At 36.8% G+C, this 18,247-nt stretch overlaps 3 protein-coding genes across 12 annotated transcripts in view; 1 reads left to right on the forward strand and 2 right to left on the reverse strand.

The window, feature by feature from the left end:
• Positions 1-18,247, reverse strand: part of COL12A1 (collagen type XII alpha 1 chain) — a 1,021,934-nt gene that overhangs the window by 593,924 nt on the left and 409,763 nt on the right. The window lies entirely within an intron of this gene.
• LOC126952142 (cytochrome c oxidase subunit 7A2, mitochondrial) overlaps positions 1-18,247 on the reverse strand; it is a 1,153,643-nt gene that overhangs the window by 433,370 nt on the left and 702,026 nt on the right. The gene's annotated exons all lie outside the window — the stretch shown is intronic.
• The window catches only part of SENP6 (SUMO specific peptidase 6), a 110,190-nt gene that overhangs the window by 65,619 nt on the left and 26,324 nt on the right, over positions 1-18,247 (forward strand). For all 7 annotated transcript variants that reach the window (XM_050786493.1, XM_050786494.1, XM_050786490.1 and 4 more), the window contains 6 exons: positions 2,846-3,016; positions 7,762-7,795; positions 8,184-8,378; positions 9,347-9,573; positions 10,874-10,983; positions 11,121-11,237. In XM_050786493.1, coding sequence (XP_050642450.1) covers positions 2,846-3,016; positions 7,762-7,795; positions 8,184-8,378; positions 9,347-9,573; positions 10,874-10,983; positions 11,121-11,237 — 854 coding nt within the window. The remainder of the gene's footprint in view (positions 1-2,845; positions 3,017-7,761; positions 7,796-8,183; positions 8,379-9,346; positions 9,574-10,873; positions 10,984-11,120; positions 11,238-18,247) is intronic.

Raw genomic sequence — 18,247 nt, forward strand, 5'->3', positions numbered from 1 at the left:
AAGATGGGAACCTTAAAAAATGAGAAACAACAAAAGTAATCATAAGGATAATAGAAAAATATATGGATTTATTTATTTACTTACTTATTTAAAGGGGGGATCTTGCTCTATCACCCAGGCTGGGATTACAGGTGCAAGCCACTGTACCCGGCTGGATTAATATTTTTATATAATCTTACAGAATGCCTTTCCAACATGGTAGCACAAGCAAAAATAGTAAATGAAAAGATGAATATATCTGATTAAATGAAAAGTAGAACAGTGTAGCAAAACACTCTAAACACAATTTGATAGATGAATGGAAATGGAAAAATAGTAAGCTATGTGACAAAGTGTAAAGTAGTCCTTAATATATTTTTAATTTTTAAAAATCAAGAAATAGAGGCAAACCATAGGGAAATAAGGAAAGGAAATGAATAGAATTCAAAAAAACATAGTAATCAAAGTAGTGAAAATGAAATTAAAATACCTTTTGTGAACTTCAGATTGCTGAAAATTTTAAAACTATGATATTGTCTCATCTTGATCAGTGTTTGGAGAAGTGGAATGTTGAGTGTATAAGTTGATTTAACTGTTGAGGACAGTTTGGCAGTAATTCTAAATGTGTACCACAATTGACTGGACTGCAAAAATGCTCTTTGAAGAATAGTTTGCTATCGCAAGAGATTGGAAAGAACGTAGATGTCCAGCATATGAGTTCAGTTAAATTAATGATGAATTTCCATGTAATGGAATGTTTAGATGAGCAGTTTTCAGACTGACACACTGAATCGTAAGGATACCTCAGTGTGTACCGTCTTCGATGGTGCTCCATGGAGGGGGTGGAACATTCAAATTCTAGACTAAATCCTTTACTGTAGATTCAACTGGAGCAGCTCTTACCTGTTTTATTAGTGAGCTAAATAATCTCTCATTTGAAGATGTAACTCTACAGCTAAAAACAAAACAAAACACTTTTAAACCTCTCTAACAGGTTTCTTTAATAATAAGGGAAAATAGACCAGATGCGGTGGCTCACGCCTGTAATCCCAGCACTTTGGGAGGCCAAGGTGGACAGATTCCCTGAGGTCAGGAGTTCGAGACCAGTCTGGCCAACATGGTGAAACCCTGTCTCTACTAAAAGTACAAAAACATTAGCCAGGCGTGTGCCTATAATCCCAGCTACGTGGGAGGCTGAGGCAGGAGAATTGCTTGAACCCCCTAGGGAGGTGGAGGTTGCAGTGAGCCGAGATCATGTCACTGCACTCTAGCCTGTGCAACAGAGTGAGACTCCATCTCAAAAAATAGTAACAGTAATGGCGAATATTAATGATAAATCTGTTAATAAGCCTGAAAAAGCAGTTCACAAAATCATGTATGTATGATTTTATATCATATATATGATCATATTTTGTTTAAAATACATATTTTTTCCTGTGACATATATCATAGAAATACCTTCAGAAGGATAATGGGAATGGTGGACATTCTTTTCCCTTATTTTCTGTCAAGATATTGTTTTATTCTTGTGATGATAATAAAGATACTATTATAATTACTTTTAATTAAAATTATATACCTATATAAAGTGTTTATGATTAATTTCTATTTGGAAGTGACTGGAATCATAATTTAACAGATGAAATAGTTTAAAATATGTAAATATATAAGGAAGGGTTATTTCGTAATGCAGATAACCATTCCCCTAAATTGTTTGCTTTCTAAATAATTGCTGATTTAATTCAAGTATCATTGCCACTATAACTAGCAGCATTTTACTGTGCATGAAGCACTCTGCTAAACTGCTTTTTATGCATTAACTCAGTTGAGTAGATACTCTTACTCTGTATATTTTAAAGTTTAGGGAACCAAAACTTACGTAAGTTATTAAGTTTTACAAGATCAGTTTTTGTTGTTGTTGTTGTTGTTGTTGTTGTTGTTGCTTTTGAGAAGGAGTTTCGATCTTGTTGCCCAGACTGGAGTGCAGTGGCGTGTTCTTGGCTCACTGCAACCTCCACCTCCCAGTTAAGCAATTCTCCTGCCTCAGCCTCCTGAGTGGCCAGGATTACAGTCACCTGCCAGCACACCCGGCTAATTTTTTGTATTTTTAGTAGAGACGAGGTTTCACTGTGTTGGGCAGGCTAGTATCGAACTCCTGACCTCAGGTGATCTGCCCATCTCGGCCTCCCAAAGTGCTGGGAGTACAGGCGTGAGCCACCGTGCCCGTCCAAGATCAGATCTTTAAAAGGTGGTGTTGGCCGGGCGCAGTGGCTACGCCTGTACTCCCAGCACTTTGGGAGGCTGAGGTGGGCGGATGACGAGGTCAGGAGATTGAGACCATCCTGGCTGACACGGTGAAACCCTGTCTCTACTAAAAATACCAAAAAAAATTAGCCGTGTGTGGTGGCGGGCACCAGTAGTCCAAGCTACTTGGGAGGCTGAGGCAGGAGAATGGCGTGAACCCAGGAGGCAGAGCTTGCATTGAGTGGAGATCACGCCACTGCACTCCAGCCTGAGTGACAAAGCGAGACTCCATCTCAAAAATAAATAAATAAAAATAAAATAAAATAAAATAAAAGGTGGTGTGGCTGTTTGAATCCAGGCAGTCTGATTCCCAGAGTACTATTCTTGACTGCCATGCTATTACTCAGATTTATATTACAACTAAAGTATAGCTAAATAAGATACAGGTATTTACTGTTATATAAAAACCATGAATTTTAATTTTATCTAACACTATTGAAGGGAAATCCATTTTATGTTGTGATATTTACGTTTCTTTTATTGGGTCTTTGCATATGTTTATACTTAGCTTGCAGCTTTGTTTTAGTAAATTATTATGTGAAAATTTTCTTTTCCTTTTTAGTTTGGCAATTCTATTATCAACACACCTCTAAAACGTCGTAAAGTGTCTTCTCCAGAAACTTCAGTTGATCCTTTAGCTTTAAGCTGCCAAAGTTCCTTTGACAGTGTCATTTTAAACTGTCGAAGTATACGAGTAGGAACACTCTTCCGGCTGTTAGTAGAGCCTGTAATTGTAAGTACATTCTTAAGCTTTTTACTATACCAATTTTAACATTAAAAATTCCATTGCTAAAGCTAATATATAATATTTTAAATTTGTAAATTAAAATATTTAATAGAATATCAAAATTAGTTCAAGATTTCACGTTGCTTAAGAGTATATACATAGTAGCTCCTCACCATTAAAATGAGTTAGAAAACCTTCCAATATGTTACTGATTTAGTATCATGCCAGCTAAGTGCATGAAAAGACTATATTAAAGAACTGTAGTGAGTGAAGATTCCAGAAGCTTTGGGATCTGCTGGAAAATGTATTACAGCATCAAGACTCCTAGAAATAGATTATTGTACTATAATGGCTGCCCAAAAGGCATTGTGCATTGTACTAGTTCATTGTCCACAATACCCAAAGGACTTTGTGTACTTTATCTTACTCATCATACCTGTGTACTTACTATTCTGCCACCAATCCAAGTTTTTATTTTCTGTTTGAAATTTTAATATAATCTCCTTAACTAGTCGTCTTAGTCATCATTTTTCTCTCTAATGTATTCTAAACATTGTTTCTAGATTAATTGTACAGCACTGTATGCATTCTGTAAGCCTTTATTTTATAATGTCTTAACTTGGTGTCCCTATGTGTTTCCAACTCTTCTTTCAAACTAATATTGTCCTTTTTACATAATTGTCCTAACATTGTCCTTTTTACATAAAGCACTTGTCTTTAAGAGAACTTATTGCCGGGCATGATGTCTCACGCCTGTAATCCCAGCACTTTGGGAGGCCAAGGCGGCTGGATCACGAGGTCAGGGGTTTGAGACCAGCCTGGCTAATATGCTGAAACCCCATCTCTACTAAAAATACAAAAATTAGCTGGGCATGGTGGCGTGTGCCTGTAGTCCCAGCTGCTCGGGAGGCTGAGGCAGGAGAATCGCTTGAACCTGGGAGGCGGAGGTTGCAGTGAGCCGAGATTGCACCACTGCACTCCAGCCTGGGTGACAGATTGAGCCTCTGTCTCCAAAAAAAAAAAAAAGGAAGAGAGAGAGAAATAATTATATCACAGCAGGAAAGTTGTAAGGTGTTTTATTATTTAATGTAATGAATAATAACTGTTTCTTTTCTGGTAAAGGTTCTTCATGGTTCTAGAATACAGTATGATCAAAAGAAAAAAAATTATTTGTAGGAGAAAATGAAATGTGAACCTGATTTCTTAGCAGAGCACAGCTCTATGCAAATCCAGCAAATTTTTCTTTTCCATCAAAAACCTTAAGCTTCTCACAATTTACAAACTAAGTTTCAGAAGTACCCTGGAGATTCAAAGCCAATTATATATAAATTATCTACCCTTTACTGCCCAATAATATTGTAACATATGTCAGTGTTTTTAGGGATTTATGAAATTTGTATTTTGTTACAGCCCTCATACTGCAGACTGTCTTTCCTGGTTTCTGTCCATTAACAAAAATGTCACTCTGTGTCACTTTGTACCTCAAAAATTTTCAGGAGTGCCCTGTAACTTTTATGGTTTTCTCCCACATTAGCACTGTTATTTATAACTCTTCAGTGTGATGAGTAAGGTTTTGCTGGTGATTTAGACATTTAATTAGAAAGTTACATATTTAGTCTTAAAGCTGTTTATGAAGAACCATATTAAAATTTGGGTGAATTTTTTCTAATAGGTTATATTTGCTACGGTGAAGAAAAACTTTGTAAATTTAGTTAAAAAAATAAAAGGCAGTATATGTAACGTAAAATTGTCAGTTTAAAAATTATAATGCTAAATGAAATATTCCAGTCAAAAAATATAATGTAGAAATTTGCAGTGTAGTATTAGCCTTACTTGTAGCATGAGATTTTTCGCAAAGGGCGTTCTGCATTGAAGAATAATTAGTAGGTCTGTATCTTCTTCAGATAGTATAAATAAAAAGATGATTTGATATTTTCTTCTTCTTCTTGAATATAACCTCCTTATGTTTTGTAGTGAAATGATTTATCTGCCAAGTTATGATTAATCTGAGAAACAGGTTTTAAATGTTTTACTATATTCAGTGTTTTATAAAATTCTACACTTGTTTATTATTAGATAATTTAATCATTTTAATTCGCTCGGTGATATAATTGGCGTTATTATTATTATTATTTTGAGACAGAGTCTCACTCTGTCGCCCAGGCTAGAGTGCAGTGGCGCCATCTCGGCTCACGGCAAGCTCTGTCTCCCGGGTTCATGCCATTCTCCTGCCTCAGCCTCCTGAGTAGCTGGGACTACAGGCGCCAACCACCATGCCCGGCTAATTTTTTGTAGTTTTAGTAGAGATGGGGTTTCACTGTGTTAGCCAGGCTAACTGTGTTAGTCTCGATCTCCTGACCTCGTGATCCGCCTGCCTCGGCCTCCCAAAGTGCTGGGATTACAGGTGTGAGCCACTGCACCCGGCCAAGTGGCATTATTTAGAAGTGTCTATTTTATTTAAAAGCAAGTGCTTTTTTAAGGAAGTAAGATGGCATATATTATTAGGAATACCACATATGCGCAAATACAAAGTAATCCCTCATTTTTCAAATGAGAATATATAAAATCAAGGTTTTCATTCAGTTTAAATTTAGAAACTTTCACAATGTAGATGAAATAGACCAATGTCCACTTTTGTTTTGTTTTGTTTTGTTTTTTGAAACTGAGTCTCACTGTTGTTGGCCCAGGCTGGAGTGCAGTGGTGCAATCTCGGCTCACTGCAGCCTCCACTTCTTGGGTTCCAGCAATTCTCCTACCCCAGCCTCTCAAGTAGCTGAGATTACAGGTGCCTGCCACCATGCCTGGCTAATTTTTGTATTTTTAGTAGAGATGGGGTTTCGTCGTCTTGGCCAGGCTGGTGTTGAACTCCTGACCTCAGGTGATCCACCCACCTTGGCCTCCCAAAGTGCTGGGATTACAGGTGTGAGCCACCGCACCCAGCCCGGTGTCTACTTATAATATTAATATTTATTTGTGATTTACTTATATATTTCTAAATGACAAGTATTTAGATATAACTTCCTTCAATTCCTTTATCTTATGCAACAATTTTATTTAAATGCATATGTCAGCCAGGTGTGGTGGCTGTAATCCCAGCACTTTGGGAGGCTGAGGCAGGTGGATCACTTGAGGTCAGGAATTTGAGACCAGCCTAGTCAACATGGTAAAACCCCGTCTCTACTAAGACTACAAAAATTAGCGGGGTGTGGTGGCGTGCACTGTAACCCCAGCGACTAGGGAGGCTGAGGCAGGAGAATCACTTGAACCCAGGAGGTGGAGGTTGCAGTGAGCCAAGATTGTGCCACTGCCTTCCAGCTTGGGTGACAGAGCGAGACTCATTCTGATAAATAAATGAATGAGTGAATGCTTTATGTCATCATTATTGACACTTTTTGAATCAGCTAACATTTTTCCAAAACATACAATGTCAACATCCATGTATGCTAGAACGTTTCGCAAGCTACAGTACGTTTGTTTTTTTTTTTTTTTTTTTTTTTTTAGTGATGAGGTCTCTCTTTGTTCCCCAGTTCAGTGCTGCAGTCATAGCTAACTGTAACCTTGAACTCCTAGGCACAAGCAGTCCTTCCACCTCAGGCCCCAAGTAGTTGGGACTATAGGCACATGCCATCTATACCTGGCTACATTTTTCTTTTTTTGAGATGATGTCTCACTATTTTTGCCCAGGGTGGAGTGCAGTGGCACAATCTTGGCTCATTGCAACCTCTGCCTCCCGGGTTCAAGCGATTCTCTTGCCTCAGTCTCCTGAGTAGCCAGGATCACAGGCATGCATTACCATGCCTGGCTAATTTTTTATACTTTTAGTAGAGACGGGGTTTCACCAGGTTATGTTGGCCAGGCTGATCTCAAACTCCTGGGCTCAAGCGATCCTCCCAAAATGCTGGGATAACGGTTAAAAGCCACCATTCCCTGCCGGTACCCGTGCTTAATGTCCCCAAATAATGTATTACTTCCCAGAGAAACCAGTTAACATACTCCTTTCAAATGCAATCTTTAGAGAGTATGTTTAGTGACATTCTAGACTTTGCAATTAATTATTGTAGTAATTGCTAAATTTATTTTATATTTCCTTTCTCTTTTTACATTATAAAAATCTTCACACTGAAAAGTTGAAAGAATTTTGCAGTGAACTTTATATAACTCCCAGCTAAGTTCTACTATTAGCATTTTATTGTATTTGCTTTCCATATATCTATTCATCCCTGTATGTATTCGTTTGTCTTGTTTTTTAATGCATTTCAAAATACTTGCCTCTTTTTTTGAATCTGTTAACTTCTCTAAAATAATTAATTCAGGCTGTAGTAGGCTTAATGTGTCTTTTCCACATTGAAATAATTAGTTAGAAAATACCATTTTGTAACCACCAGTAATAAATAATTCAGGCAAGGACCATCAATAGATGGAAAAACCATTGAGTGAATGTCAAACCCCCATGACGTGCAGTTTACCTATATAACAAACCTACACAGATACCCCTGAACCTAAAATAAAAGTTAAAAAAAAAAAGAAAAGAAAGAGTGATGGAAGGGATGTGGCAAGATGTTAACAGTTTAACAGTTAGTAAATTTAGGTAAGGAATATTTAGGTGTTCATTATAATGTTATACCAACCTCTCTGTGGGATTTTAAGAGATAAACGAGTAATATAGGAAACTTTCTAAGTACTTGAATAGAAAAGTGAAACCTGCCTTTCTTTGTAAGTCTAGAGCAATACTAATTCATCTTCTTTTTTAGTTTTGTTTAGATTTTATCAAGATACAGCTAGACGGTAAGCTATTTTATGTTTTTTTACTCACTAAAGCTTTCTTTACACCAAAGCACTTTATAGGAATAAAAGATTTAAAAATATTCATAGAATTTATTAAGATGGTTAGTTGTTACATATATCCTTATCAAAGGGCATATATCTTGGTGTAAATTTCATTCAGAAATATCACAGAGCCTAACTTTTTAGAAACCCCTTTTCATTTGTAAAAAATAAAAAAGCTTCTTTAAAGCAGTTATAAAGATTTTTTTTTATTACCCACAAGAGTAATGATGTGCAGAGCATAATAAATATGTACTTACATTTAAACTTGTATTTCCTCACAATTTCCCCCATTCATGATATTACCCTCTTAAAAGTTATTTTTCCATTTCCATTTGTTTTCCTCCAGAATCAGACCGTGATCCTGTAGAGATTATTTTAAATACCTCTGATCTAACTAAATGTGAATGGTGTAATGTCCGAAAATTACCCGTAGTGTTTCTTCAGGCAATTCCAGCAGTTTATCAAAAGCTGAGCATGCAACTGCAAATGAATAAGGAGGATAAAGTTTGGAATGATTGTAAAGGAATAAATAAATTAACAAGTAAGTTGTGTAAAACAGATTATAATAGGTAATTATAATAGATATTGTATTTACAATAGCTGTTGAATAGCAAAATGTGAGTGCACTTTGACAGATGCCTTAGATGTATATTATCTACAATTCTCACAGCTACCTTGTGAAATAGATATTACTTTCTCCATTTTACAGATAAGGAAAAACTCACAGAAAGTGGAAGGGCTGAAGATAAAACCCAGACTTACTCATTTAGAAAGTTTCTAAGTAGATTAAAACCCAAAAGATCTGCACTCTTAACTAACACTGTAATCTGAGTAAACTAAAATTTTTTAACTGATAGGAATATTAAATGTAAATCAGCCATATAAATCTGGAAATCTTGAAACTTGGCCTGAATAGGAAGTTATTAAGTTCATAAAATGGGCCTTAAGTCTTTATAATACATAGATATGGTTCTCCAGGTTTTTTTCCTTCACCTTTAACACTTAAAGCATGGCTTGACTGCTTAGAAGATAAACACATTTCAGCAGTAATTGCTGCTTCAGCTTAATTTTGAAAAAGTGTTAGCTACCAGTGAATCTGCAAGAGTTGGCACATTAGTGAAAAGATGTTTTGCAGTTAGATTCTCTTGAGATACTATCAGTTCACGTGGCAATTTTCTATTTGTGTTTGACAAAAATGTTAACTATTATATCTTTATAGATTTAGATTTATTAGATGAAGTAAATTAGTTACATCCGTGAATAGATTTGTTCTTGAACTGTTATTAGAGTAATGTATTCTGGTTCCTTCCTTCTAATAACTTAAGCGAACTTTGCATGTAACACGCACTGGTCTTTCCAGTGATTGTTGTGTATCCACTGTATGTCAGACATTGTTGCGGACCTTTTTACTGGGATTTCTGATTATCTTCCCGGAAAGAATTAATAATTACTCCTTTAAAACTTTCTATTTACTTTTGTTTTTTTAGACTTATATTTGTTTCTTTTCAGATTTGGAAGAACAATATATAATTTTAATTTTTCAAAATGGCCTTGATCCTCAGGCAAATATGGTATTTGAAAGTATCATTAATGAAATTGGTATAAAGAATAACATTTCCAGTTTTTTTGCGAAAATTCCCTTTGAAGAAGCTAATGGCAGACTTGTTGCCTGTACACGAACCTATGAAGAGAACATCAAAGGAAGTTGTGGGCAAAAGGAAAACAAAATTAAAACTGTAATTATGTTTTTTAATTTTAAAAATATTCTTAAATTATGGGTAGTTTTAAAGGAAAATATGTTTTATTTTAATACTGTTCCTTTCAGTGTTAAATATTTTTAATTCTATTTCAGAATTACTTGCTTTTATGTGTGATTTGTAAACTACCTTGTGTCAAAACAGTGGTGAGTGGGTGACAAATAGTACTCGGTACAGGTCTCAGAAGCATTTTTGGTTCCTCCACATTCTATCCTTATCTTTACTTTTCATCATCATTTTTTCTGTCATCCTTTTTTCTTTATACCCTACTTCCAATATATATATATGCACACACCACTACTTTCAAATGGATTGGTTACCCTGTGTCTTAGGTTTGAAGAAATTGTGGTCCATGGTGTACATTTGTATGTAACATAGGCATATATGAGAAATGAAGAATACATGCTATTTGATCTTTATTGTCAAAACATGTATCTAATACTAGAATAACTACTCATATAGCTAGGTAACTCAAGCCACCTGAAGCAAAGGTCACAATACTACTATAACACATAGTATAATGGTAAATAATACAAACATAATTTTAAAACTCTTAAGTTTATTTCCTATTATAGCAACTTAGCTTTGCTGACCTAATTTATTGGGAACAGATCTCTCAAACTGCCTGCAAACTTGGAAATATGGCTATCCGCAGCACAATCTTGGTGATAGTTGAGCAAGGACTCCCCAAAAAACTATAAATATAGTTAGTGGGTTGAGAAAAGGACGGGAAATGGTTCTCTTTCTTTTGCATAGTTGGCATGGGAGACAGTGCCAACGGAAGAAAAGAGCAGCATAATGCAACTGGGATGGACTCAAACTTCAATGGAAGATTCTTTCCTCTAAGGAACCCATTTCACTTAGCTTTATGGAGGGCTGAAACTCATTCGACTGTGTTCCCTGAGCCTCTGCCCCTGCATCTTATAGATTGCCTAGCTATTGAACTAAGAGGCAAAAACCACTTTGGTTTTTTAGAAAGGTTCTTTGAATGTTACCAGCATTATCTGATTTAATGTAGATAGTAGAGATCTTAGAGAAGTAAGATACTGAAAAATTACTGTTACATAAGTTGGGAGAGTGTCACTATCTAGAAGCTACAGATAAAAAGAAAGTGGCCCCTAGTTTTGCCTGTTTCTTATTTTTAATTGTTAAATATCATGCATACTTTTTAGTTCCATATTTTTAATCCATTTGCATTGAAAAACATTCTTGCCTTGTGCTTACCCTTTTTATTGAAACTTTTCCTAATTGACTGTAAATTGCTAATTTCCTTTACCAGGTATCATTTGAATCTAAAATACAGCTTAGAAGCAAACAAGAATTTCAGTTTTTTGATGAAGAAGAAGAAACTGGAGAAAACCACACCATCTTCATTGGCCCAGTAGAAAAGTGAGAGAATTCTTTTATATTTGCAATGATCTTAAATGTCTTTCTCTGTTTTATTACATTTCAGTTGTGTATACATTTCAGTTGTGTATACATATATATAGATTTGTTTATTTGCTTGCCTTCTAATTTTGTTACAGGTTGATAGTATATCCACCACCTCCAGCTAAGGGAGGCATCTCCGTTACTAATGAGGACCTACACTGTCTAAATGAAGGAGAATTTTTAAATGATGTTATTATAGACTTTTATTTGAAGTAAGTTAATTTTCCACTGATCTTTTATTAAATCTTTAACATTCTGTAATATCGTATGTCTGTTTTCCAGAGTCAGGCTTTTTGAGTTTTAAATTCCATCTCTACCACTTACTGTGTGACATTTGGGGAGTTATTTAATCTGTTTCTATCTTTGCACATTTTAAAAATGAGAATTCTGTCTAAAGAGTTGTGAAAATTGGGCCAGGGAGTTGACTTATGCCTATAATCCTGACACTTTGAGAGGTCAAGGTGGGAGGATCGCTTGAGCCCAAGAGTTCAGGACCAGCCTGGGAAACAAAGTGAGACTCTGTCTCCACAAAAAACTTAAAAATTAGCCAGGCATATATCTGTAATCCCAGCTACTTGGGAGGCTCTGGCAGGAAGATTACCTGAGCCCGGGAGTTCGAAGTTGCAGTGAGTCATGGTGGTGCCGCTGCACTCTAGCCTGGTCAACAAAGCAAAACCCTACCCCCACACCCACCTCCCAAAAACAGGAGTTGTGAGAATTAAATGAGATCGTACATATGAAGTAGTAGGAAAAATGCCTAGTACAGTGTTAGAAGTTTATGGTCTTGTAGGAAGCACAAATACGGAATTAAAGCAATGATAGAAGCATTAACATGGTGCAGACCTAGCAGTTGAGAGAATGCTTCATTATCTTTGGAGGTTGGGAGATATGAGGGACCAGGAAGCTTTCCTGGAAGAGCTTACATTATGACTCAATATACGTTATGACCCAACATACACATGTATACACCTATGTGCAGTGTCTTTATACATGTATCAATTTGTATGTTTTCACTGGTTTGTGATATAAAATGGACATGTATATGAAATAAAACAGAACTTAGCATCAGTATGCATAGTTCTCTGTAATATTTTCTAGTCTCTTATACTGTGTTTCGTTAAACAAAACAAAACTTTCAAAAATTGATGCTGGAATCTGCTGAATTGATTTTATAGCCTATTGGTGGTTGCAGCTCAGTTTGGTGGGAAAACACATGTTGTTATAAAGAGCAAAGTTTTGATCAGCGAAATGATGCGATTGAATTTCTGTTAGACCATTTTGACAGGCATGACACTGTGGAAGTCTAGATGAGAGGTGATTTAAGGAAACAAGACGATTTAAGAAGCCTAATTAAGATATTTTAGTTAAAATGATGGGACGTTTTATGAGGTAGAATTGTTTAGTGTATAGAATTAGTACTCCAGGACTAATTAAGTGGATATTAAGGAGGAGAGAAAAGGGTGCCAGGTAGCTCCTCGTTTTCTGGCTCAAAAGACCTGCTAAATGATGTTGGCACTAAAACAGTGAATGCAGAAGCAGAACAGGCTTGGGTGAGGAGGGGATAAGTTCCCTTTTAGATATCTGTGATATAACAAAAGGACAGTGCCAATCAGCAGTTTAGCAAATGGTTTTAGAGTTTGGTTGAGTTCTGACCAACAGAGATGGTAAGATGTTGTTTAATTGTGAGAATGAATGAAATTGCTTAGGTAGGGATGTAGAATGAGAAAAAGAGTATAAGGACAGATCGATCCTGGAGATTAAATTTGAAGAGATAGACCGAGAATAAAAAGGCTCCCATGAATAATTTCCAAAGCTGTTCAAGAAGTAAGAAGAGAAATTGAAGGGAAGTGAGAGCTTTAAAGGAGATTATATTCAGTGTTAACAATATAGCGGAGATCAGGGCAGATAAGGGCTAAGTATAATTTTGAGTTCACAATGACCCCAAGGTAATTAAGGTCAACTATGCAGCCTGGACTTGCATCCCAGTCCCAGGGGTAGCAAGTTACCCCTGAACTCCATTGGAGATGGTATCAGTGGAGGCCTATTGGAGACCTCCCACCCCATCCATCAGTAACAGGGAGCCCTCTGGTATCAGTGGAGGTCTGGTAGAGAACATGTACTTTTAGTCCCACCTCACAATAATGAGGTAACACCCTACTACCCATTGGAGTGTGGTGCTAGAGGAAGTCTGCTAAAACACAAAAATTATATTGCTCTACATAGTTGCCAGCAAAAACAAAAACCATAATACTCAAAATGTCTAGATTTCGAAATGAAAATAATTTGCCTTACCCAGAATCAGGAAGATCTCAAACTGAATAAGAAGGTCAATAGATATTAACACCAACAAGACACAAATGTCAGAATTATTTGACAAAGATTTTAAAGCATCCGATACAGTTGGGGTTTGTGTCCTGACCCAAATCTCATGTCCATTTGTAATCCCCACTGTTGGAAGAGGGGCCTTGTGGGAGGTGATTGGATTCTGGGGACAGATTTCCCCCTTGCTATCCTTGTTATAGTGAGTAAGTTCTCACAAGTTCTGGTTGTTTATAAAAGTGTGTAGCACCTCCCCCTTTGCTCTCTCTTACTCCTGCTCCGGCCGTGTAAGATGTACCTCCTTCCTCTTCACCTTCCCTCATGATTCCAAGTTTCCTGAGGCCTCCACAGCCATACTTCCTGTACAGCCTGTGGATCTGTGAGTCAATGAAACCTCTTTTCTTTATAAATTATCCAGTCTCAGGTAGTTCTTGTTGTTGTTGTTGTTGTTGTTGTTGTTGTTTATTTTATTTTTTTTTTGGAGATGGAGTCTCTCTCTGTCACCCAGTCTGCAGTGCAGTGGCGTGATCTCGGCACACTGCAGCCTTTGCCTTCTGCATTCAAGCAGTCCTTCCACCTCAACCTCTTGAGTAGCTGGGATTACAGGCACTCACTACCACACCCAGCTAATTTCAGGTAGTTCTTTAGAGCAGTGAGAGAACGGACTGATACAGCATCCATCATAAAAATGTTTTAATGAACATGATGACAACTTGTGAAACAAATGAAAACTCAAAACAATATAAAGAAGAGAGAAATGGATGGGTCTGTAATCCTAGCAGTTTGGGAGGTCATGGTGAGAAGATCACTTGAGGCCAGGAGTTTGAGACCAGCCTGGGTAACATAGCAAAATCCTCATCTGTACAAAAAAACAAAAATGTAAAAAGGAAGAAACATAATGGAAATTTTAGAACTAAAAATACAAAACTGAAACAATGACTTCAGGGACAATAGCGGAATGGAAAAGACAAAGGAAGGAATCAATGAACTGTCTACAAGACATGTCAAGGTAATGATATTAAATAGGTTGAAAGAAAAAGGATGGAAAAGATACACCATACAAACATTAAACAAAAGAAAGCAGAATCTGATAAACTTCTGAGGAAAGAAAATTACCAGGGATCAAGAAGGATATTTTATAATGATAAAAAAGTGATCCACCAAGAAAACATACTAATCCTATGTACTAAACAACAGAGTTATAAAATGTGTGAAGCAAAAACTGATAGACCTGAAAGGAGAAACAGACAAATCCACAAATAAACTTGGAGATGTTAGTACCTCTCTCTCAACAATTGGTAGAATAACTAGAAAGAAAATCAACAAGGATATAGAAGAACTCGACAACACCATCAACCAGCAGGATCTACTCAACATCAGGATTATATATATTTTTTTTAATTACACTTTAAGTTCTAGAGTACATGTGCACAATGTACAGGTTTGATACATAGATACATAGGTATACATGTGCCATGTTTGTTTGCTGCACCCATCAACTCTTCATTTACATTAGGTATTTCTCCTAATGCTATCCCTCCCCCAGCCCTCCACCCCGCAACAGGCCCCGGTGTGTGATGTTCCTCGCCCTGTGTCTAAGTGAACTCATTGTTCAGTTCCCATCTGTGAGTGAGAAAATGCTGTGTTTGGTTTTCTGTCCTTGTGATAGTTTGTTGAGAATGATGGTTACCAGCTTTATCCATGTCCCTGCAAAGGACATGAACTCATCCTTTTTATGGCTGCAACTATGCATGGTGTATTGTATTCCATGTTGTATATGTGCCACATTTTCTTAATCCAGTCTATCATTGATGGACATTTGGGTTGGTTCCAACTCTTTGCTATTGTGCGTAGTGCCACAATAAACATACGTGTGCATATGTCTTTATAGTAGCATGATTTATAATCCTTTGGGTATATACCGAGTAATGGGATTGCTGGGTCAAATGGTATTTCTAGTTCTAGATCCTTGAGGAATCGCCACACTGTCTTCCACAATGGTTGAACGAATTTACAGTCCCACCAACAGTGTAAAAGCGTTCCTATTTCTCCACATCCTCTCCATCATCTGTTGCTTCCTGACTTTTTAAAGATTGCCATTCTGACTGGCGTGAGATGATATCTGATTGTGGTTTTGGTTTGCATTTCTCTGATGACCAGTGATGATGAGCATTTTCTCATGCGCCTGTTGGCTGTATAGATGTCTTCTGTAGAGAAGTGTCTTCATATCCTTTGGCCACTTTTTCATGGGGTTGTTTTTTTCTTGTAAATTTGTTTGAGTTATTTGTAGATTCTGGATATTAGCCCTTTGTCATATGGGTAGATTGCAAAAATTTTCTGTAGGTTGCCTGTTCACTCTGATGATAGTTTCTTTTGCTGTGTGGAAGGTCTTTAGTTTAATTAGATCCGACTTGTGTATTTTGGCCATGTGGAAGCTCTTTAGTTTAATTAGATCCCATTTGTCTATTTTGGCTTTTGTTGCCATTGCTTTTGGTGTTTTAGTCATGAAGTCCTTGCCCATGCCTGTGTCCTGAATGGTATTGTCTAGGTTTTCTTTTAGGGTTTTTATGGTTTTAACTCTAACATTTAAGTCTTTAATGCATCTTGAATTAATTTTTGTATAAGGTGTAAGGAAGGGATACAGTTTCAGCTTTCTACATATAGCTAGCCAAGTTTCCCAGCACCATTTATTAAATAGGGAATCCTTTCCCCACTTCTTGTTTTTGTCAGGTTTGTTAAAGATCAGATGGTTGTAGATGTGTAATGTTATTTCTGAGACCTCTGTTCTGTTCCATTGGTCTATATCTCTGTTTTGGTGCCAGTACCATGCTGATTTGGTTACTGTAGCTTTGTAGTATAGTTTGAAGTCAAGTAGCATGATGCCTCCAGCTTTGTTGTTTTTGCTTAGGATTATCTTGGCAATGCAGGCTGTTTTTTGGTTCCATATGAACTTTAAAGTAGTTTTTTCCAATTCTGTGAAGAAAGTCATTGGTAGCTTGATGGGGATGGCATTGAATCTATAAATTACTTTGGGCAATATGACCATTTTCCCGATATTGATTCTTCCTATCCATGAGAATGGAATATTCTTCCATTTGTTTGTGTCCTCTTTTATTTCGTCGAGCAGTGGTTTGTAGTTCTCCTTGAAGAGGTCCTTCACATCCCTTGTAAGTTGGATTCCTAGGTATTTTATTCTCTTTGTAGGAACCGTGAGTGGGAGTTCACTCATGGTTTGGCTCTCTGTTTATCTGTTAATGGTGTATAGGAATGCTTGTGATTTTTGCACATTGATTTTGTATCCTGAGACTTTGCTGAAGTTGCTTGTCAGCATAAGGAGATTTTTGTGCTGAGACGATGGGGTTTTCTAAATACACAGTCATGTCATCTGCAAAGAGGGACAATTTGACTTCCCCATTTCCCAATTGAATACCCTTTATTTCTTTCACTTGCCTGATTGCCCTAGCCAGAACTTCCAACACTATGTTGAATAGGAGTGGTGAGAGAGGGCATCCTTGTCTTGTGCGGGTTTTCAAAGGGAATGCTTCCAGTTTTTGCCCATTCAGTATGATATTGGCTGTGGGTTTGTCATAAATAGCTCTTATTGATTTTCCATCAATACTTAGTTTATTGAGAGTTTTTAGCATGAAGGGCTGTTGAATTTTGTCAAAGGCCTTTTCTGCATCTATTGAGATAATCATGTGGTTTTTGTGGTTGGTTCTGTTTATGTGATGGATTACGTTTATTGATTTGCGTATGTTGAACCAGACTTGCATACCAGGGATGAAGCCAACTTGATCGTGGAGGATAAGCTTTTTGATGTGCTACTGGACTAGGTTTGCCAGTATTTTATTGAGGATTTTTACATCAGTGTTCATCAGGGATGTTGATCTAAAATTCTCTTTTTTGTGTGTGTCTCTGCCAAGCTTTGGTATCAGCATTGATGTTGGCCTCATAAAATGAGTTAGGGAGGATTTCCTCTTTTTCTGTTGATTGGAATAGTTTCAGAGGGAATGATACTAGCTCCTCTCTGTACCTCTGGTAAAATTCGACTGTGAATCTGTCTGGTCCTGAACTTTTTTTGGTTGGTAGGCTATTAATTATTGCCTCAGTTTCAGAGCCTGTTACTGGTCTATTTAGAGATTCAAGTTCTTCCTGGTTTAGTCTTGGGAGGGTGTATGTGTCCAGGAATTTATCCATTTCTTCTAGATTTTCTAGTTTATCTGCATAGATGTGTTTATTCTCTGATGGTAGTTTGAATTTCTGTGGGATCAGTAGTGATACCCCCTTTATCATTTTTTATTGCGTCTATTTGATTCTTCTCTCTTTTCTTCTTTATTAGTCTTGCTAGCGGTCTATCAATTTTGTTGATCGTTTCAAAAAACCAGCTCCTGGATTCATTGATTTTTTTTTTTGAAGGGTTTTTTGTGTTTCTAGCTCCTTCAGTTCTGCTTTGATCTGAGTTATCTCTTGCCTTCTGTTAGCTTTTGAATGTGTTTGCTTTTGCTTCTCTAGTTCTTTTAATTGTGATGTTACGGTGTCGATTTTAGATCTTTCCTGCTTTCTCTTGTGGGCATTTAGTGCTATAAATTTCCCTCTACACACTGCTTTAAGTTAAGATGATTTAAATGTGTCCCAGAGATTCTGGTGCATTGTGTCTTTGTTCTCACTGGTTTCAAAGAACGTCTTTATTTCTGTTTTCATTTTATTTTTACCCAGTAGTCATTTAGGAGCAAGTTTTTCAGTTTCCATGTAGTTGGGCAGTTTTGAGTGAGTTTCTTAATCCTGAGTTCTAATTTGATTACACTGTGGTCTGAGAGACAGTTTGTTGTGATTTCTGTTCTTTTACTTCTGCTGAGGAGTGCTTTACTTCCAATTATGTGGTCGATTTTAGAATAAGTGTGAT

Source organism: Macaca thibetana, chromosome 4 (genome assembly GCF_024542745.1).
Source record: "Macaca thibetana thibetana isolate TM-01 chromosome 4, ASM2454274v1, whole genome shotgun sequence".
Classification (NCBI taxonomy): domain Eukaryota; kingdom Metazoa; phylum Chordata; class Mammalia; order Primates; family Cercopithecidae; genus Macaca; species Macaca thibetana.